At 47.8% G+C, this 22,460-nt stretch overlaps 1 protein-coding gene across 14 annotated transcripts in view; it reads left to right on the forward strand.

The window, feature by feature from the left end:
• Positions 1 to 22,460, forward strand: part of GGTA1 (glycoprotein alpha-galactosyltransferase 1 (inactive)) — a 90,139-nt gene that overhangs the window by 61,011 nt on the left and 6,668 nt on the right. For 6 of the 14 annotated variants that reach the window (XR_003432516.1, XM_027104987.1, XM_027104988.1 and 3 more), the window contains 5 exons: positions 6,566 to 6,654; positions 13,256 to 13,291; positions 15,014 to 15,079; positions 15,971 to 16,072; positions 22,091 to 22,228. Coding sequence is in view for 13 of the 14 variants with exons in the window: in XM_027104987.1 (XP_026960788.1) it covers positions 6,566 to 6,654; positions 13,256 to 13,291; positions 15,014 to 15,079; positions 15,971 to 16,072; positions 22,091 to 22,228 (431 nt within the window). In the remaining variant the exon portion in view is untranslated. Of the gene's footprint in view, positions 1 to 5,281; positions 5,387 to 6,565; positions 6,655 to 13,255; positions 13,292 to 15,013; positions 15,080 to 15,970; positions 16,073 to 22,090; positions 22,229 to 22,460 lie in introns of those variants that run through there. The other 8 variants (XM_027104985.1, XM_027104994.1, XM_027104995.1 and 5 more) reach the window with 4 other exon arrangements.

Consider the following 22,460-nt stretch of genomic DNA (forward strand, 5'->3'; position numbering starts at 1 on the left):
TCACTGGGACCCCTGAGCAGGGAGCAGAGTAGCAGCTAGTTCAGCTCCTTCTCTTGTGGGTCAAAGTGGGGGGCTCCTGGGAGCTCAGCAAGGCCTAGCTGGGGCAGGTTGTTCCTGGGACCCAGGTAGGTCTGCAGGGAGTGGGGTCAGTATTCAGACCCCACCTGCAGCCCTGGGACAGGCACCCAGGCTGGAGTGATTCCCCCAGGCAGGAGCAGTGCCTCGCCTCGGGGCAGCGTTTGGGCTTTCCCCACTCTCCACCCCAGTGGGAGAGCAGGCCCAGTCTTGCCGGGGGTCCTGACTCAGAGGTTTCATAAACTTCTGGATCAGTTGGCCTGTGGGCTCAACATGAGTTGCTTGGCCGTCCTCTCTCTTGATCATCACTTCCAGGAATCTGCGGGCCATTGCAGCAAGACGAGCTCCATGTGGCTGAGTGAACTTGTCCTCATAAAATGAGACTTCCAGCCCTGTGGCTGATTTCTCATCCAGGTCCTAGGTCCATCAGGAAAGCCTGAGGACTTGTTTCAAGGCTGGGGAGACTGAGGCCAGAGGAACCCGTGACCCTGCTTCCCAAAGCCGCTCTGTGTGGGAGCTGGCGTGACGTTTGAGCCGCCGCTTCCTTCACTGCCCATGGTGAGCCACGGGGGCAAAGGCCATGCACAGCGGCACCCCGAGCTGGGGGCGGTGGGGAGCTGAGCTGACCGTCACAGCAGTCACCGCGTGGCGTGGAGGGCTCTCGCTTGACTCTTCTGTGTGGTGCTGCCCTGGAGGGCCAAGTCTCCTCTCGGAGGGAACCACAGCTCTGCCCTCAGAGCCACGCCTTTCTGAATCTCTCCCCTGAGAAAGCATCATCCTTGTTTCCACTGCCATTGGTGGAGCAGTTACTGACCACCAGTCACAATGTGCTGTGCAAACATGTCTCCTTTTGTCCTTTCAAGAACCCCAGAGGAGGGTGTTTGAAGCTCCATTTTTGTCTATGTAAATAGAGGCTCAGAGCCAGAGAACTTGCCCCGGGTGGTGCATATAGGGCTGCACGTTCTTAGCGGAGTTTTGGGCAGGGTGACTAATACCCAGTCAGCTCCTGAGCCCTCTCCCCACCCCCTCAGCTGCTTCGTTTCGTTTGCAACACTTGTGGGTTCCAGGGGCAGGGGGAGGGATCACGGGGAGAGAGGAAGATTCTTCAGCCTGCAGGAAGGTTTGGTTTCCTCTGCCGCTGCTGTTGCCATTCTCTCCCAAGATAATGGCTTTTCCAGGGCTTCTGAGTGCTGTGATTCAGCTGAGATGCTCACCTTTTCCCGACATGGGATGGAGAAAACAAGGGCCACGAGAATTCCTTTCAGAGAGGAATTCTATGTGGAAGGAATACCTTGACTTAGATCAGTTGGGGTGAAACTAGGAGATTCTCTGAAGTCGTGGGTGTGTGTATCATTCTGTGTGGAAGAATTAATTTATGGGCCCCATGGAAACGTCTGACACTCCAGGCAAACAGAAGTGGAAGAGGAGGCGGGGGGAGGGGGCGAGGACGGCGGAGGAACGACAGGCTTACAGTGTGACCCTGCCTTGCGAAATGCACCCAGGTTTTTAGCAAGGAGTGGGGACGGTTTCCTGTGGAAACCGTTGCAGGGACTGAGTTCTGGGAGTGGCCCAGGAGCAGCCAGTGGTGGGATGGATTCAGAGGGAAATCGCAAACACCATGACAAGAGGGCCTGGGAGATGCTGGGAGGGCTCAGGTGGAACTGCGCCTGGCTGGGCTCACATGATCCTCTGAGGGGTGGGGTCCAGGTGACTCAGCTAGTTACACTCTCCCATATAAGACAGGGTGCTAGTACTCTGTAGGTCCTAATTCTGTGCTCAACCCCTTAAATGGGATATTTGGAAGCAACCCCAACTTTCCTACTTGGTGGGTCAGAGAGTCAACCACGAATCTTCAGAATGACACAGTTTTGAAAATTCTGAGAGACAAACACATCAGCGAAGGGCTTTTAGGTCCCATTGGCTGCCAAATGCCTCATTTTATCCAGAGAGAAAAATTAAAATGTTTTAAAAGACCCGCTGGCCACCCTGCCAACCCTTCTGTCCCCAGACACTGGGGTTCCAGATTCCAGGAAGCGTGTATACACCCATTTCCAGTGCTTTGCTAAAGGACGTGAGATCGGCTCATTTGCACAGCTTCCAACTGTAAGTTTCCAACAAGAGTGATGCCTGGCCGCCGCAAAAGTAAGCAGATTCACGTCATTTATAGAGTCCAGAAAGAAATGGGCTTCGAGAGTTGCCTCTGAGGCTAATTTCTGAAATTAAAAAATCAAACAGCTGCATTTGGAGAGGGGATTAGGGGGTGTGTCTGATTTTATATCAGGCTCTCCCTGATGTAAGCGTCAGTGTTCTCTACCATGAGAGCTTGTGCGTTTCTCTGTTTAATGTTTCTTACACCAGGAGAAAATTTGCGTTTGATCCTCAGCAGGTGAGGTTGATAAAGCTTCGGATGGCCTGGGCTTGATCAAAGAAAATCAAAGTCGCCTGGCATTGCCAAGGGGCTCTTAATCAGGCTGCAGCACAGAACAGCTGGATAAACCTTTGGAGTCCCGAATTTGCATCAGTTTGCACTATATTGTTTAACATGTTCTTATTCCAAAACCCTTATTCTTTTCTCTCAAATATGCTTTGAGCTCTTGCTAACTACCAGGCACTGTGCTGTCTTCATTGGATCCTCCCAACAGCCTGTTTTATGGATACCACTAGTAAGAACTAGCTTTTTTTTTTTTGCGGTACGCGGGCCTCTCACTGTCGTGGCCTCTCCCGTTGCGGAGCACAGGCTCCGGACGCGCAGGCTCAGCGGCCATGGCTCACGGGCCCAGCCGCTCTGCGGCATGTGAGATCCTCCCGGACCAGGGCACGAACCCGTGTCCCCTGCATCGGGAGGCGGACTCTCAACCACTGCACTACCAGGGAAGCCCGAACCAGCATGTTTTGAGCATTTATATGGTGCCAGGCACCATGCTAAATATTTTATGGATGCCAACTCTTACAGTCATCACCATTTTTCACCCCATTTTAGAGACGAGGAAACCCACCTAAACGTGGTCCATTACAGGTCCACCATCCCTTTTCTGAATCCCTAGGGCCAGATATGTCAGAATTCAGAACTTTTTAGATGCCGGGTATTTATCATATTATGTAATGCACCCAGTGCAGCAGGAGCAAGCACGTAACAAAATACATCAATATTTATGCAAAGAAACATTTAAACAGTCTCACTAAGTGGAATAAAGTTTATAAATAGCCTCATGTCCGTTAGGGCCTGGTGCCAGTTGAATTATAAACAGGCTTTCGGTTCTCAGAGCTTGGCGTTGGGTGAGGGTCTGAAAAGATGCTTACATGTTCGGGGTTACCCATTTTCATGTGTCTCAAATCCCCGCCTCATTCCCAAGCTCCTGTGTTCTATCACCATCCACACTTCTCTGGGGGTGAAGACAGTGGCAGAGAGAGATGGCCACAGGCTCAATCCAGATCTGTTTGCTTCCACACCCAGGCCTTTCCTTGCACTCAGTGCTAATGCTGTTGACATAGAAATCAAGTGGCTTCTTCCAGCAGCGGGGCCGAGTTGCATGCAGCCCTCTGCATTTCGTAACTTTGCTGTGGGCCCCGGGCTGTCTGTGCAAGCTCACGAGGTATTCACAGGGAAGAAGCTTGAGACCGAGGTTTCCCTGTGGCCCAGAAGTCTCATCTTCTCACGGTCTCTGGAACACCACCGATCACAGTTGTATCTGAAAGCTGGAGGTTGAGTTATGACCTTGAGTTCAGCCCTGGCTTTTCCATTTCCAAACAGAACGCACCTTCTAAGCAAGAAGGAATAGAGGGCTTCCCTGGTGGCACAGTGGTTGAGAGTCCGCCTGCCGATGCAGGGGACATGGGTTCGTGCCCCGGTCCGGGAAGATCCCACATGCCGCAGAGCAGCTGGGCCTGTGAGCCATGGCCACTGAGCTTGCGCGTCTGGAGCCTGTGCTCCGCAGTGGGAGGGGCCACAGTGGGGAGAGGCCCCCGGCCAAAAAAAAAAAAAAAAAAAAAAAGAAGGAATAGAGTGTCATGGCTGATCCCATACCTTTTCTTCTTTAACTGGATTTAATAATAAAGGTGATGGAGCATGTGAGATCCAAGCCGGGAGTCATCTCAGAACGCTCTTTGAAAAGAATTGGAGAATAACCTGTCCCCTGAAAGGACACATCTCAGTGCCATTCTCATTTTATCTCATGCGCTCACCAGACATTTATTGACAGCCCTGTCTGCTGTCTGTGGGGCACTGGGGATTCAGGGTTGAATAAGAAGACATCCTTCCTGGGACTTGCCTGGCAGTCCAGTGTTTAAGATTCCATGCTTCCAGTGCAGGGGACATGGGTTCCATCCCTGGTCAGGGAACTAAGATCCCACATGCCATGTGGTGTGGCCAAAAAAAAAAGAAGAAGAAGAAGAAGACATCCTTTCGGCCCTCAGGAAGCTCAAACGAATGATTAGGGGAGACAGAGCCAAAATGTGGACGTTACCACATGAGCCGCCTCCCAAGGTGATGTGTACAGCAATGTAAATAAAGTGATGGGGGAGCTGGAGGAGAGAAAGGGGGCTTCGCTGGTGGTCAGGGGTGGAGCTGGGAACTGGCTTCCCCAAGGCGATGACATTGGCTCCCAGGTGTCCACTCTTGTGTTTTCTCCACTTCCTGGTCCTCTTCTTCTCGCCCCCTCTTCTATCCTACCTCTAAGTGTTGGCATCTTCAAGCTTCAGCCCAGGGCCCTCCTTCCTTTTTTTCTCTCTACATTCTCTCCTTGGTAATCGAATTCATTCCCTTCACGTTAAATACTGTCCTGGGTCCGTGGACAGCTCCTCCAACTGCACAGCCTGCCCACATCTCTCCCATGAACTTCAGGCTTGGAAGTCCACTTGCCTACTCGTCTCCATTCAGGTGTTCACACACTCCTCAAAATACACACATCCAAAAGGCAATTCATGGTCATTATCCTTCAAGCCTGTTCCTCCTCCAACCCATTTGAGGAAATGCTAAGCAGAAACCTTGTTTCTTCCCTCATCCCTGATGACTAAATTACCAGCCAAATCCTATCAGTTCTGTCTCCAAAGTATATTTTGAATGAAGCCACCCTTTGAGGCAGGCCACCTCCTCTTTGTGACCATTAAAATAGTCTGCCCTTGTCCTTTTATCCGTTCTGCATACCCAGCGCCCAGATGGGTCTCTCTGAACGAAGTTGGATGAAGTGATTCTTCAGCTTCAGATGCCTTGGTGGGTCCCCACCCACTTTCCATGCCTTTCCAGGCTCTGACTGCCCCTGCCCACCCTCTGACTGCCTCCTACCACCACCCCGCCCTCGTTCCAGCCGCTCAGGTGGGACAACTTCGCTATTTTCTTCTTGTCCAGGTTTTTTGCTTTTGTTTTATTCCAAACACAAGAAGCTTTTTCTCGGTCAGCCTGGTATAGATGCTGTTTCCGAAATATTCTCACCCTTTCTCATGGCACTTTTCATCCTTTTCCATCCTATCTTCATCCCGTGGGAAGCTTTAAAATCACCTCCGCAGTGAGGGCTTCCCCGACTACCCAAATTGAGGTACTTCCCAAACCATTATTCCATACCCATCACCCCTTCCCCCTTCAATCACAATTTCATGCGGCAATCAGGAAGTAGTTATATACCTACTGTGTGTCGATTGTGTGGGTGTGGAGAAGAAGAGCTGGCTGGGAAGTGGTTGAGTCTGGATTGTAAAGGACCAGGGAGTTTTCCCCTCTGAGGATGGGCATATAGGCAGTATATCAAGGGCAGCAGAGCTCAGGAATGGATGGTTCCCCAAAATCACATGCCAAGAGGTGGGGCGATCTGAGTCAGAGGCAGCTGGCGTCCATGGGAAACATTAGCTAGACCCTCACTCTAGAAAAATGGTACAGATGAACTTATTTGTAAAGCAGAAATAGAGTTACAGATGTAGGGAATAAACCTATGGTTACCAAGGGGGGAAGGGGGGATGGGATGAAGTGGGGGATTGGGATTGACATATATACACTACTATGTATAAAATAGATAACTAATGAGAACCTACTATATAGCACAGGGAACTCTACTCAATGCTCTGTGGTGACCTAAATGGGAAGGAAATCCAAAAAAGAGAGGATATATGTACACATATAACTGGTTCCCTTTGCTGTACAGCAGAAACTAACACATCATTGTAAAGCAACTATACTACAATAAAAATAAGTAAATAAATAAACAAACAACCCCCCACTCTCCCACGTCCATGGTGAACCTTGTGATCAATCAGGGTACTTTCCCTCTGAGCCTCAAAGTGGCCTTAGCGTCCTTCCCAACCCAAGCAGCCCCGTCAATTCATTGAACTGGCTAATTTGCCATCACAGGCCTATGCAGTTTAAGGTAGAACATGCTCCTTAGCTCTCGTTAAATATTCATCAACTTTTCATTTTAGAAAGGATATGGGTAGAAGCATTTCTTAAAAACCATATCCCATTTTCAACATTTAATCTATTTTTCCCCCTCTTCTTTTCTTTTCCCAGGAGAAAATAATGAATGTCAAAGGAAAAGTGATTCTGTCAATGCTGGTTGTCTCAACTGTAATTGTTGTGTTTTGGGAATATATCAACAGGTAATTATGAAACACGATAAAGTGATGTTAATGAAAGTCTCCTCTAATCTCCAGGTATCAGCCAGGTCAGCAGGTTGAATTAAAATTAGGATTAACTGACACCATAAAGAAGGGGTTCCATCCTTCCTGTATCCCTGAGCCCTAGACTGTCTTTAAAATCATTAGATCTTTTTTTTTCTTTTTTAAAAGATTTATTTATTTTATTTTTGGCTGCGTTGGGTCTTCGTTGCTGTGCACAGGCTTTCTCTAGTTGCGGCGAGCAGGGGCTACTCTTCGTTGTGGTGCGCGGGCTTCTCATTGCGGTGGCTTCTCTCGTTGAGGAGCACGGGCTCTAGGCGCGCGGGCTTCAGCAGTTGTGGCACGTGAGCTTAGTTGCTATGCAGTATGTGGGATCTTCCCTGACCAGGGCTTGAACCCATGTCCCCTGCATTGGCAGGCGGATTCCTAACCGCTGTGCCACCAGGGAAGCCCAGAATCATTAGATCTTCATGCACCTTCTAAGTAATTAATTATCTTCCTTCCGCCATGTTCCTAATGTCTTGATTCTTATACCTTTGCGGTTCTGGGTAGGCTAGAGCCAGAAACAGTAAGGTCATATTAAGACCAAAATGTCATATTAAATTATTTATATGACCAGATATGGAAATTACCTTAAGAAATTTCAGACAGGAATTCCATGAGAAATCCACCCTGATTTTTGCAGTCCTAAAATATTTGCTAAGTTTAAAGGAACAACTCAAGGTTGTTGACTTTGGTGCAAAATACACTCTGAATTGCTGGTGATTCATTTGTGCCTGGCAAAACTTTGGGGTATTTTGTCTTTCTTTTAACCCCGGAAAGCAAGATGAATTAAATATTTCTGAGTTTTCAAGTTCATCAGTGGATTCACCCCAAATATTTGAGCTGCTTCTGTGTTTTTGGAAACTACCAATGCCTCGGAGATTCCAGCTGCAGAGGCCTCTGACAGAAAGGAGTCTCCGCAAGTGGCTACAAAAATGCATGATGGTTTTGACTTAAGAGGCATTGGTACAGCTCAGCCTTTCTTTCAAAAAGGCCACCTTAGGGCTTCCCTGGTGGCATAGTGGTTGAGAATCTGCCTGCCAGTGCAGGGACATGGGTTCGGGCCCTGGTCTAGGAATAGCCCACATGCCGCGGAACAACTAAGGGCGTGAGCCACAACTCCTGAGCCTGTGCGTCTGGAGCTTGTGCTCTGAGACAAGAGAGACCGTGACAGTGAGAGGCCCACACACCGCAATGAAGAGTGGCCCTCGCTCGCCACAACTAGAGAAAGCCCTCGCACAGAAACGAAGACCCAACACAGCCAAAAATAAAATAAATTAAAAAAAAAAAAAAAAAGGCCACCTTCCAATTCTGGGCCAGGAGAGCTGTCTCGTCACCATTGTTTTTTTGTTGTTGTTCTTGTTTTTTTGCGGTACGCAGGCCTCACTGTTGTGGCCTCTCCCGTTGCGGAGCACAGGCTCCGGACGCGCAGGCTCAGCGGCCATGGCCCACGGGCCCAGCCGCTCCGCGGCACGTGGGATCTTCCCGGACCGGGGCATGAACCCGTGTCCCCTGCATCGGCAGGCGGACTCTCAACTACTGTGCCACCAGGGAAGCCCACCACTGATATTTTCATGGTGAAGTGTCTTAGAAGCCTCCCAAGTTCAAGATGATGGCCTGGATGAACATTAGAATGTCTCTTTCAGTTATTAAATTCTAAGATTTGATGAGCCAGCAGGACAATCTTGGCCACTTATAAAGGAACTGCACTTTCAGGTACATCAGTAGAAGGAGGATTCTCTGGACTCCAGAGCTATTATTCCCTGGGGTGCTGCATAGATCTCACCGCTTCTGGAGTGTTATCCTGTTTCATTCTGAACAACTCATTTTAAGAAAAACAAGACAAGCTAGAGGGTGACCCTGTTCAAGTGGTCTATAAACCAGGTCTTTTGAATTGAAACTGTGGGCACTTAGTCCAAAGAAAAGATTACTCAGTGTTGGATGCAGGGAGTTCCTGGGGCTTCCTTAGATACTTGAGGGCTGAGGAAATATCCTCGCTGAAGTCCGGAGCTAGGCTGCCTGGGGCTGGTCCTGTGCCACCACTTACCTCCTCTGTGACTTTGGGCGAGTTATTCAGCCACACTGTTCCTCAGTTTCCCTATCTTTAAAAATGGGAGAACAAACTTATGGTTACCGGGGTGGGGGGAAGGGTGGGGGGAGGGATAGTTAGGGAGTTTGGGATTGACGTGTACACACTGCTGTATTTAAAATGGATAACCAGGGCTTCCCTGGTGGCGCGGTGGTTGAGAGTCCGTCTGCCGATGCAGGGGACACGGGTTTGTGCCCCGGTCTGGGAAGATCCCACATGCCGCGGAGCGGCTGGGCCCGTGAGCCATGGCTGCTGAGCCTGTGCGTCCGGAGCCTGTGCTCCGCAGCGGGAGGGGCCACAGTGGTGAGAGGCCCGCGTAACGCAAAAAAAAAAAAAAAAAAAAAAGGATAACCAACAAGGACCTACTGTATAGCACAGGGAACTCTGCTCAATATTATGTAACAACCTAAATGGAAAACGAATTTGTAAAAGAATAGATACACGTATATGTATAACTGAATCACTGTGCTGTACACCTGAAACTATCACAACATTGTTAATCAACTATACCCCAATATAAAATAATAAGTTAAAAAAAATAAAGAAATGACTGATGAATAGGGGGGCTGTTCTCCCTGTCTTAGTGAGTGTATTTGTGGAGCAGACCAGTTTGTATACCTGTAAAAGCTTTAGTAAACCTGGATTATTTTTTCTTCTAAATGGGCATAACAGTAGTACCTGCCTCATAGGGTTGGTGGATTCAATAAGTTACTGTGTATAAAGCACTTAGGGCAACACACTCAGTAAATGCTAGCTGCTCTCACCATTATCATCACCATCCTTACCGCCATCCTCATCATCTGCTCAGAGGGCAGAATAGGACAGGGGATTTTGGCAAATAATAGAAGGAAGAGCTCTAGCAGTTGGAAGATTCCAACAGAAGAGCAAGCGCCCTTCAGGTTCCTCCCCTGAATTGAGTTGCTTGTGTAGGTAACCTTCAAGCTCTGAACGCTTGGTTGGATGACCTTGGTGTTTTGAATTGCAGCCAGAGTCATACTTCCATATTTTGGGTACTTCACAAAATTAAATTATGGGAGCCAAAGGCCCAAATGTGCATCTTGGCACTAGCCTCCCATAAAGAGGGTTATTTCTCAGTGCTGGGCACACTCTTCTCTGCACAGTAACTGGAGCAGGTTCTGGCCGCTCTTCAGGGCCATAGTCTGGCACCCAGACTGCTGCCACAGAATTCTTCAGTGTGAGGAATCTGTTTGACTGTCTGCAAGAGGTTTAAAAGGCAGCAGATTCTTTGCCACCCTGTGATTTGACCATGTGATGATCTGAGGTGAGCTGAGGGCACTAACCTTAGACAGGTGGGCAGCACTGTAGCTAAAAAGGGTTGTAAAATAACTCAATGGGACACATCAACTGATTAGGAAAGAGAACTATTGTCAGTAGAGCATCCTGAAAGAATGTTTGATTTGAGGCTGGATAAGAAAAAATTCTTAGAATTTTAGAGATGGAAGAAACCTTAAAAGTTATAATAAAGTAATGATAGTGAGGGTGCTTTTGATGATAGCAGCTACTAGTTATTGAGCATTTGCAGGTGCCAGGAACTGCACTGTGCATTCCCTCCAGTTCTTAAAATAGGCCTGCAAGTAAGTATTAGTCAGCATTTCCAGATGAGGAACACTGAGTCTCCACAGTGTTAAAGGTGAATTTTCAAAGTCACATTTTCAGGAAGATTTAGGTCCGGGGCTGTCTGATTGCAGCCCATTCTCGACCCACGATTACAACCCTTCCTTTAGCTGAGAGTTCCCATTTTTCAAGTGACAAAATGGAGACCAAATTGGTGAAATGACTTAACAGTGAATTTATGTCCAAGTTCTAACTAGAACTCAGATCTGATTCATCGTCTGGGGCTCCTTCTTGAGCTGGTTGTGCATGCCGAGTGCTGTGAGGGATACAGTGTGAGCCATGGAGAATTCCTACCCTCAAGGGGTTATGCTTTGGATGGAGTAAGCAGACGTACACACCAATAAACCAAAAATGCAAGACTTCCCTGGTGGTACAGTGGTTAAGAATCCACCTGCAAATGCAGGGGACATGGGTTCGATCCCTGGTCCGGGAAGGTCCCACATGCCATGGAGCAACTAAGCCTGTGCACCACAACTACTGAGCCTGTGCTCCAGAGCCCGTGAGCCACAACTACTGAGCCTGCGTGCAACAACTACTGAAGCCCGTGCGCCTAGAGCCCGTGCTCCACAGCAAGAGAAGCCACCGTGATGAGAAGCCCATGCAATGCGACGAAGAGTAGCCCCTTCTCGACGTAACTAGAGAAAGCCCGTGCGCAGCAACAAAGACCCAACACAACGATAAATAAATAAATAAATATATTTTTTAAGTTAAATTTAGAAAATCAAACCAAAAGCCTAGATAAAGTTAAATTAAAAAAAAAAAACCAACAATGCGAGTGGAGGAAGGACATCAGAGGGAGAGAAAAGGGGCCATGAGAGTTCAAGAAGGCAACGATTATGTTTGGCTTAGAGAGGGATCTATTTTTTTTGCCTTCATTTACAAATATTTATTGAGCACCTACTGTGTGCCAGGCACTGTGCTAGGATCGTACCAAGGAAGGCACAGAAGAGGTGGCATTTGAGCTGTGCCTTGAAGGATGAATATGTGTCAAATGCCATACACTGCAGCGTGGGTGTTGCTGTGACCTGAGATGTCGAAGGCTTCTGGGAGAGGAGGGTGCAAAGGGCAAGATGGCAGATTAAAAAGTTGGGACAAGGTGGCGAATCTGAATCTGCAGATTGATGCCCTGAGTGCCAGGTGGGGGTCTGAGTGCTGAGTTGCAGCAGGCCCGCCCCCTCCTCTCTCCTCTCCCTTCCTCCTCTTGTAGGGCGTGGAGTCAGATTCCCCAGGTTCAAATACTGTTTCTTCTCCTAGCAGTACGACCTTGAACAAAACCACTTAATGTGTAGGTGCCTCTGAGGAAGAATAGAACCTCCTTCACTGATTGTTGTGAGGATTTAATGAGCTAATACATGTCAATCTCTTAGAACAGTCCCTGGCCAAGTATTAGCTGTTATGAATATTGTCGGATCAATAAACAGATTTAGAAACAAGGGACGTTAGAGCTTGGTCCACAAGTATTGAGCTCAGAGGGGAAACGTAGGTGGAAAGAGGGCATGCATTTTACTCCTACCAGGAGATGTGGACTCCCAGCAGGGGCAGAAGGCAAAGTCTGAAACAAATATTAGTCATTTATTGTTTTCAGAGATGAGGGCAGCTGGGGCCAGAAGGGCGCTGAGCCAGGGCAGGTACCTGAGCCCAGGTCCAGAACTGTTTCTACCAAGCTCTCTCCTTTATATTCACAGGGAGGAGAAGTGAGCAAGTAAGGTTTAGCCATTGGGCACAGCTTCCATGCACAAAACAATGGAGGAATCTAGTACTATAAGTCCTGTCCCTTTGCCCCCCAAATGTCTCTCAAATCAGTGTACTCCTCTCCCTCCATCTCCCTGGCTCCCTTGACCTGGGCCTGGACCACTGCCAGCCTCATGACTAGTCACCCATATCTACTCTCACAAGGCCTACAGATAGGACCCTATTCGTCTCCTGCCTAAAACTCTTCAAGGGCAAAATCCCCAGCAGGCCCCAGCGAGGGGACCTCTGGCTACTTCTCTGTTTATTTCCTTGCACATTAAGTGCCTCCTTCCTTTCTCAGGGCCTTTGCATATTTTTGTCTCTGTTAGGGACATTCTTCCCAGTTCCTCTTCCCCTGGACTCCTATTTATCCTTCAGAACTCAGCTAAAACATTATCCCCTCCTCTGGGAAGCCTTCCAGGTCTTCCTGTTAAGTGCTCCTGGTTACTTATGCTTTTTTTTTTTTTCCTGCTGTCCCCAGTAGCTTGTCTGCATCACAAGGACGCATAGGGACTGTGTCTGTCTCAGTCAATGCCATATCCCCAGCACTTGGCATGTAACACACTGTCAGCAAGTATTTGTTGAATGAAGGGAGGTGGTCCCCTAGAGGAGTCATACAGTCGCTGGTCCAGTCTTGTAGTTGCCTTCAGATGGTCTCACTGCCTTCGTTGGCTAAAGAAATGCCCTTTGAGGCTGCTCTGTAGAAGGCTCTGAGCTGGTGGTATGCTGGCTCTGCAGTCGTTGGTTTTAAGATAATCCTGGGTGATTCCTGAGCAGGTGGCAGGAGGGGACCTGTGTGTGGAGCCTCTCCCTCAGCAAGGCCACCCTGGACAATGGAGAGCTGCCATCTTTTTTTTGTTTTTAACTGAGATTTGAGATTCTCCAGAGACCTTCTTCCCACCCCTTGTTCTGAGTAATCCAGAAGTGACTGAAGTCCCTTGATATCATTGGTTCTATCTCAAAGGAAGGTGGAAACCTGGGAGTAGACAAAACCCAAGCTCTCAACTCAGCCCAGGACTTCAATGATAATGGTTTTCTCCAAATTAAAAGTAACATTATATGTTTTTATTTCTCATTTGCTTTTAGCCCAGAAGCCTCTTTGTTCTGGATAAACCAGTCAAAGTAAGTGCTTTGAATTCTAGATATCTATGGGATGCCTCCCATGTCCACTCTGGCACCCCTACAGTCCATTCTTAACATGGCAGGTGGTGATGCAGCTCTGGTCACAGGTGGAGGGGAGGGGTCCCAGGGGTCTGGCCTGTACTCCTCCAGCCCCCTAGTCTTGCCTTTATAGAGCCGTGACTCTTGTTTTGTCCGTGCTTCTCATCAACTATCTGTCTCTTTAAGTAGTGTTGTCTGGAGAACATTCCTGCCTTACTCATAAAAATAATCAGGGTAGATATTGTCCATTATGCAGCCCACTACATGTTGTATAAAGACCCCTGCAAGAAATTTTGTTGAGACAAAGGATCAGGAAAAAAGTTTGGGTTTCCCAGTGAACCAGTGTGTGGAGGAGGAGGAGGAGGAGGAGGATTGGCAGTTAGGACTCTGTAAGCCTTCATTTTTCTGTCTTTGTCTTGGTTGCCAAGAAGCTCAGAGCAAAGTGTTGTGCTTAACTTGTACTTTCCTCGGCCTTCGTTTCTGATATAATTTCTCCCCTGGTGTTAAATCCTGGCTTTTGTGCTTACATGCCATGGGATCTTGGCAATTTGCTCAAACCCACTCAACCAATATCTCAGCCATAAAATAAAAATAAAGGTAAAACTTTTATTCTCACAGAGTGGCTGAGATGACCCAAGTCATGTGAAAACACCTACCTGAGTGACTAAACTGTTCCTCTGTTTCCTTTTGTTTTTGTTTGGTTTGTTTAGTTTTGTCTTTATTCTTGTATTGTTTCCCTATTTATTGTAACCATACCTTCTTTTTTTTTGGAATTTTGGAAAATTTATTCATTTTATGCAAGTGGGAAAAAGAAAAAGTAACCATACCTTCTTAATCATAGACCATCTCAAGCACTTCTTGAAAGTAGATGGGCTTTAAAATAGGTTTCTTACTATTTATACCCATTCATGCCTCACCACCTTATTTGTCCAACCGAAGGGCATTGTATCCCCTGGCTTCCCCGTCTTTTCCTGCCTCCGGAAGGTGCCCACCTTGGAGAGACTCTCACAGTGAATGTGGACACTTCAGCATGTGTGTGGTGAAAGTGGTTCTGATTACAGATTGCTGAGCTTCTTTCTGGTTTAGAGACCCTCAGATTTCCTGAGTCTGTCACTGCTGACCTTTGTAGCAACTCAAATTCTCCTCGTTTAGCAAAAGAGATCATTCTTGGAAACGTGCACTGTTTTCTTGAAAGACGCCGACTTGCTACAGTCATTTTCAACTTAGAAAGCTCTTTTACGTATGCTACTTTGTTTAGTCTTCAAAGCCACCTTCATGGTAGATTTATTATTGTTGTTATTATTAGCATCTAACTTTTCAGAGGAGAAAATCAAGCTTCAGAGAGGGAAAATGTCCGATAACAGTCACACAACTAGTAAGTGGCAGATCCAGGACCCAGAGTTATGTATTAGTTACCTCCACATCTTGTCATTCTTCTCTCCTCTCCCTGCTAGGGCTCCCTGGATGAGCTGAGCGCCAGGGGACGCCCAAGGGAGGGGAGATCCAGGGAGTGTCAGGTCCATCTCTCATTCAGCTAGAGCGGTGTCGCTTCGGCTCATTTTATGAATTAGTGATTTAAAAAAAAATTTTTTTAAGTGACCTGCCATGAAAAGAGTTTGGAAAACCCCCAGTTTGGGACTGCCGCATTTTCTAAAAACGTTTGTCATCTTTTTCATTTCTTAGAAACCCAGAAGTTGGTGACAGCAGCATTCAGAAGGGCTGGTGGTTTCCAAGCTGGTTTAACAATGGGTAAGGCAGTCAGACGATGGTCTGTTTATCCACCCGACGCTATAGAGTCCAAATAAAATGGTTTCATAAGGGGATATTTATATACGTAGAGCTGATTCACTTTGTCATACAGCAGAAACTAACACACCATTGTAAAGCAGTTACACTCCAATAAAGATGTTAAAAAAAAATTAAAGACTAAAAAAAAAAAAAAAAGTGGTTTCACAGCCATAAACTCAGTCACTTGTCTTTCTGGCCTATTGGAAGCACACAAGGACTCTATTTCATGGTTGGGACTGGGACATTAAGTTTGGTTTTCATGTTTTTGTTTTTTCCCATTTAACTTGAGGATGAGTGAAATTCAGGCTAAAGTTGGGATTGCAGGAAAGACTGTCATACGCTAAAACGTTTTCATGAGGACGGTTTTATGAAGTTTCCCTCCCCCTGAAATAACCTGATGGTTGTTGGGTCATTAAATTGCTAACTGTGCTGACCTGGGAGGATAATAAGAAAGGTGAGTACTGCACCTTTGCATCAAAAGTACGTCTTTATGAATAAACGTATAGTATCATGAACCTTTCTCCAGACATTCACTTGGTGCACATGTTCTCTGCCTTGGCACCCGTTTTTTTTTTTTTTTTTTTTTTTTGCTGTACGCGGGCCTCTCACTGTTGTGGCCTCTCCTGCTGCGGAGCACAGGCTCCAGACGCACAGGCTCAGTGGCCATGGCCCACGGGCCCAGCCGCTCCGCAGCATGTGGGATCTTCCCGGACCGGGGCACGAACCCATGTCCCCTGCATCGGCAGGCGGACTCTCAACCACTGCGCCCCCAGGAAAGCCCTTGGCACCCGTTTTTGCAGGATCCTCACTCACCTCCCTGCCTTCCTCAGCTTGTTTTCCCTTTGTATGTAGGACCCACAGTTACCACGAAGAAGAAGAAGATATAGACAAAGCAAAGGAACAAAGAAAGGAGGACGAAGAGGAGCTTCAGCTCTTGGACTGGTTTAATCCACAGTAAGAAAAGAAGCATTGCCCCAAGTTCAGTAAACCCATAGCTCAGCAGCGGTGGGGGTTGCATAGGCCACAGTGCCGGGGAGAGCATTCCTGACTGAGGAGACAGGGTCTTAGCATCTATTAGACTTTGAAAACAGATTAGATGAGAAACTGAGAGGCTGGATATTTTGACTTAAATGCTTGAGCAACAACTACAGTGATTCTGACAGCAGTTAGCCAGCGGCAGCAAATGAATCACAAAATACCGGGGCTGGAGATGTTCTCACAGGCCACGGGGTGTTGTGGAAAGCCGCAGAATCTAGAGTCAGAGCAAGAAAATTCTGTGATTCGGTTAACTCATCTGTAAAAGGGCGGTGATGACCCAGAATCTCAGAGGGCCATGCACGCATTCTTTAACATACAACACATGTTTATCAAACACCTATGATATGCTAGCTGGTGTTTTTCAAACTACCAGTCACTGCCCATTAATGTGTTCAGAAATTAGCTGAATGGTTTAAAAACAGCTTTTTAAAAAATTGAAATCAAATAGAAAATCAGAAGGTATCGCATGAAGTAAGGATAGGTATTGTTTAGTGGAATTTTTGCTTCCGTATATATGTGTACGTGCATATGTGTTTGTGACAGAAGATGTATTTCTCACTATGAGTCACGGTCAGAAATTCTATACTAGACATTGTGTTAGGCACAGGAGACAGTAGAAATCAATCAGTATGGTTATATTCAAGAAGTTCACAGTCCTGTAGGGGTACTAGGTGTGCAACTAGTGTTTGCCATGATTAGTAAGGAGGTGTGATCAACCTGACTTAGAAGGATGCGGTTTGGGGGTAAGGAGGTAAGAGCTGTCCGGGATGACCCTGAGGCCTGAGAGACTGGTGGGTGGTGGTGTCATTGACCAGGAAAGGGTCTGTTAGTGGTGGTGGGGGCATGAAGGACGATGAGCTCAACTGGGGATGTATGTGGATTCAGGTACTTGTGGGGTATCTGGACAGAGATTCACAGGGCGCCTGTCTTTGTCATTCAGGCTGCTATAACAAAATACCATAGACTGGATGGCTTATAAACAACAAAAATATATTTTGTACAGTTCTGGAGGCTGGGAAGTCCAAGATCAAGGCCTCAGAAGATGTGGTGTCTGATGAGGACCCACTTCCTAATGTATACACGGTCATCTTCTCACTGTTTTCTCACGTGGTAGAAGGGAAGAGGGAACTCTCTGGGGTCTCTTTTCTAAGGGCACTAATTCCATTCATGAGGGTTCCACCCTCATGACCTAATCACCTCCCTAAGGCCCCACCCACTAACACCATCACATATGGGATTAGGTTTCAACACATGAATTTTGGGGGGACACAATAGTCAGTCTATAGCAGTGCCCATAAGTGTGGCAGAAGATATGTAGTAGAGATGTAGGAAGAGGAGCCATCAGAGTACAGGTGGCAATGGGATCTACAGGCCAGGTGGATGTCTGACATCAGCCTTTACAGGGCCAGTGGAGGAAGAAAAGTCTGAAAAGGAGCAGGAGTGGCTGTAGAGGTAGGAGGATCAGGGGAGAGTAGTATCTATTCCAGCATGAGGGGGCTTGGGCTCTGGAAAGACTGAACATGTTCTGGCAAGTTGTCTTATTGTTTTGGGATAAGGGATCCATGTCAGTGTGAAAGGATGGGGAATTTTGGCCTCCCATGTGTCATTTGAAGAGCTGGACAACGACATAGGGTAGCCATCTATGAGATGCTAAACCATTCCTGGAAATGTAAGAATATGGTGGCACTGTAGCTTTGACAAGCTCCTTAGATGTGTGTGTAGGGGGGTGGTGAGACACCCCCGCCCCCGTGCCCCGCGCCAAGGGCCAGCTAGATGAGCTAGAGATGGTCGCCAAGCTCCCTTCAAAGGAGGGCGGCACACTTCTACTGTGGTACTTGTGCTTTGCGGAGTGAGACTTGGAAGGCGGGGCCAGGGCTGAATGACTGGGGTCAGAGAAGAGGAACAGCTCACAGCCACCAGCTGTCACTCACTCCACTCTCCCCCACGCACGGCTCAGTTTCTCCTCAGACAACCGGCGAGCAGATATTTAAAGAATATTGACGTGTAGTGGCACCAAATCTAAGCCTTCTCAGGAACTAAAGTATATTTCTTGCATAACTGAATGAAAGGTGAACAATTGAATGAACAGATATATTTATAGAAATGTATCCTCTTCTGCAAACTGTCTGAAACATCTTGAGTATACTGTGTATGCATTTTTACATCAATATCACTTACTCTCTGTATCATCACATCCTCTTAATTTTCCTCCTGCTTCTCCCATCTCCCTTCTCAGTCTCCTTAACTGGGGCCTCTCCCTCTTCCCAGCCATCAAATATTACTTTCTGGAGGTTGAGTCCAGTATCCTCATCTCTTTTCTTTATACCATCTTCCAATGTGCTCTCACCCATTTCCATGGCATTAGACGCCGTCCATGGGGGAATGACACCCACATTTATATCTTTAGTCCACAGGTTTTCCCTGATCCCCTGCTTGTGTCTGACTGCCTGCCTGACACCTCTGTGTGTCTCACGTGACCCAGATGGAGTTCTTGATTCTGCCCCACCCTCATTCTTCTCATTCCCCATCTCAAGCCAGAGTCCAGGAGACCTCTCTGATTCCTCCTTCAGCCTTTCCTTCATCCATCCCACAGTCTAATTCATTTACATGTTCTGTTAACTCTTCCCCCCCAATTTTTCCCACATCATCTCCCTCTCGCCCTCCCACAGCCACCACCCTTGTTCATGTCACCATCAGCTCTTGTCTACGTCCTGCCGCCTGGAAGGAGTCCAGTAAATAACACGTTGTATGCATTCCACACCTGTTTTGAACTGCTGCATGATTCATAGAACTTTAACTCTTCCTCTTCCCCATCCTTGGGGACCACAATGTACCCATAACTAAGTACACAGAATGTAAAAGCTACCAGTTACCTAGCTAGGTGTGTGTTTGGGTTAGGGAGGCCCTTTTATCTTGTGGGAAACCTTTAGCCCCACAAGCTGAAGTAACACAGTGGGTGCCCTGCTTGGAAGGAAGGCATTTGGGCAGTTTCCCATCTTTCCTGGTACTTTTTCCTCCTTTTAGAGCCCCATCTTGGTGACCTTGGACATCTTTTGCTCTTACACGTGTGTGGTTTGTCTGCTGTCACTTGTCTTTTTTTTTTTTTCAGGGTGGGGTGGGGTGGGGTCTGAGCAGAGGTTCATCCAGGAAGCTGATCTCGATCATCTTCCCACCCCATCTTCCTCCCCACGGCCTGCGTGTTCAGCCTGTCATCTGGCTTCCTAGTCAGGGTCGCTGACACGTTGGAATTGCCAGTGGAATTTAATAATTAACAGCTGGGAAATAGAACATTTTAATTTTTAATGAAATGTTAATTTTAATATTACTGCTTTTTTTGTTTTTTTTTCCTTCTCAAAGGACTCTTCCCAGCCAAGTAAACAAACTGGACACTGGTGTCCTGACTCAGTCTTTCTAGAAGGTGTAGACTGAGTGGTCGTGCAGTGGAGGAGCATGTGGTAGGCCACCTGTCAGGACTGTGAGACTCTCAAGGGGTAGGACAGGCCTCATTCCTCCGATCTCCGTGCTCAGCTCTGGGCCTGGCACAGAGCAGAGACTTAGCAGGTGTGCGTGGTGGGGCTGAGGGCCCTGCTCTGGCCCCTCCTGTTGATTCGATGGCGAAAGCTGTAGTTCCTTCTCCTTCTCGCCTACCCCTGCTTTCTTTATTTGTGAAACGGGTGAGGACAGCACCCGCTCTAGAAGGTAGTTGGTGAGGATTCAATGAGAGAATGAAAGTCAAGGACGGCCCCTGTACCCAGAAGTATTAAATAAGAATACCGTCCTTTCCTCCTTTTTCTCTTCCTTTTCTTAAATATAATATTACCGGCTTGCCAAGTGTTCAGCTCACGCGTGGCTGCATGGCTTAGCTGATGGGCTGGGACAGAACTGCTAAGAGATCCTTGACAGGCAATGGATGAGGTGACAATGCATGGAAGGGTTTACGTTCAGAAACATAGGTTATAGAATGATAAGCCGTGTGTGTGTGTGTGTGTGTGTGTGTGTGTGTGTGTGTGTGTTGGTTTGAAATCCAGTCATTCAACAAAGCTGGGAGTTTTATGTGACTAAAAGCATCACATAAGCTTCTAAAAACAAAACAAAAAAACCTCATCATTTCTCATTCTGCACTGAGAAAAAGTGCTGAAGTAGTAAGTTGAGTGGAAATGACTGACAAACCTGTGTTTTAACCCCATTTCATCAGCCTAGCAAATAAATATGCAATATAAGAAGCAATAGATACAGTGGTTCAGAGCACAGACTACAGAGTCAGGTTATCTGGGTTCAAATCCCAGCTTGGCTTCTTACTAGCTGTGTGACCTCAGACAAGTTATTTAACTGCTCCGTGCTGCAGTTTCCTCATTGATAAAATGGGACTCAACATAGCACCTACCTCTGAAGGGTGAAGCCCTTGGTGCTGTGCCTGGTTCCATAGGAAGTGTCCAGTGTGTGTTAGTTACATCATTAGCTGTTTGGCCTTGGACATGTTAACAAGCCTTTCTGAGCCTCGGTTTTCTTATCTGTACAATGAACATAATACATGGCAGGGCTTTTGCAGGGACTACATGAGAAAGTGTATGTGAAAGTGTCTCACAGGTTGGTGCAGAGTCCAAAATAGCTTCTTTCATGGTGGAAGGAAACCAAGAGCAGCTCTCCCTGTGCAGCCATGCAGCCATGCAGCTGTCTTACCCGGGGTGGGAGGGCAGAGCTGGGGTGGGGTTTGGGACCCCAGGCAAGATGGGGAGGGCCGCGAGAGCAGCCTGGCAGTGTCCCTCCCCGTCTCTGGAGGAGATTCACTGTGTGGGGAAGAAGGAAGCAGCCCTGAAGCAGGGCACAGGGCAGGGGTGGGAGGGCTGAGTCAGCTCCAGAACAGGAGTGCAGAGCTTGGGGACAGAGGGACAGGAGGCATGAGTGAGACGCTACTGGGAGCTGGGGTTAGCAGGGCGTGACCCAGCCTTGCCCAGCCTCACTGGAAAAACTCAGCTTTGTCCATGGGGGTTGAGTCTAAATGACTGTGTTTTAGTTTCTACTTCCCAACAGGCAAGCACAGTCACTTCCAGAGCAAATGGGGGTCAGAGCTGAGTCTCCGCCATCCCCCTCCCATCCCCCCACCCCGCCTCGGGCTGGGCCCCAGCTGCTACTCAGCCTTTCTGCATTTACTCTTCACAGTTTGGTGTTTTGTCGTTGCTCTTACGTTGTTTCCTGTGTTTGTGTTGGCTCTGCCAAGTCCCTTTCAAGTGTTCTGAGTGCAGAGAACATCCTCCCCTCCCACCTCCCCCAGCTTTGTGCCTTTAGTAAAGAGGCCACGTGGTCTGAGAGAGGTCGGAGCAAGAACCCCAGCCTGCAGGGTCCCTTCTTTCCTGGGTGACTGTCTCCTTGTTTGTCAAATGAACGATACACACCAGAACCCCCTCAGTCTGGGGCCCTTTTTGCCCTATAACCAGGTTCCAACCCAGGGATCCCCTTCTAGCAAAACGCAAGTTGAAACAGCGGCTTCTTCCTCTTTCAGCTCTCGTGGCACTCTCTGGTCCCCCTGCATCAAGCACTAGGGCTTTCTCAGGGTCAGAGGGCACCCACGGGGATGAAGAACACCCAGAGATGCCACTGGAAGCTTAGGAAGGGGCTGGGGAGACTGCAGGAGAGATTTAGAAGGAAGACGAGGACAAGGAAAGCAGGAAGGCGGGGGGACAGAGGGTTTGAGTTGTACAGGTAAGATCCCCACAGGCTCCCCCAACGCAGCCCTCAGAGACACCTGGGCCAGGGTCTCCTGTCCCTCACCCAGAAGATGATGCAAATGTCATACCACCAGCCGACTGTTTGAGGTTAAACTGTAGTCGGGATTCAAGGACAGTCACCATAAGCCGTGGCTGACCCATTTTCCCTCAGACCATCTCTGCCCTACCTTAAAACCATCCTGATTCATGGACTCTGTTTTGTCACCAGTAAACGCCCAGAGGTTGTGACCATGACCGGATGGAAGGCGCCGGTGGTGTGGGAAGGCACCTACAGCAGAGCTATCCTAGAAAATTATTATGCCAAACAGAAAATTACCGTGGGCTTGACGGTTTTTGCTGTCGGAAGGTAGGTGTTGCCAATAAAACTGACTTTACTTTTTTTTGTTCCACTGTCAGAAGGTTGGCGAGGGGTCCCCTGGGCGTACGGAGGCTGTCCGTGACGTGTATGAATTGTTAGACAGGAGAATGGAGTAATAGGACCATTTCAGGCTCATTTCTGCTGAGGCCCCAAAAGGCTGAGAACAAGACAGTGATCGGGGAGTCGACAACTTCCCACCTCATTGAGGGCCTCGGGTGCA

The sequence above is a fragment of the Aethalodelphis obliquidens genome, unplaced genomic scaffold (assembly GCF_003676395.1).
Source record: "Aethalodelphis obliquidens isolate GAN/ISIS:26980383/991018 unplaced genomic scaffold, ASM367639v1 scaffold7, whole genome shotgun sequence".
In the NCBI taxonomy this organism is placed as follows: Eukaryota; Metazoa; Chordata; class Mammalia; order Artiodactyla; family Delphinidae; genus Aethalodelphis; species Aethalodelphis obliquidens.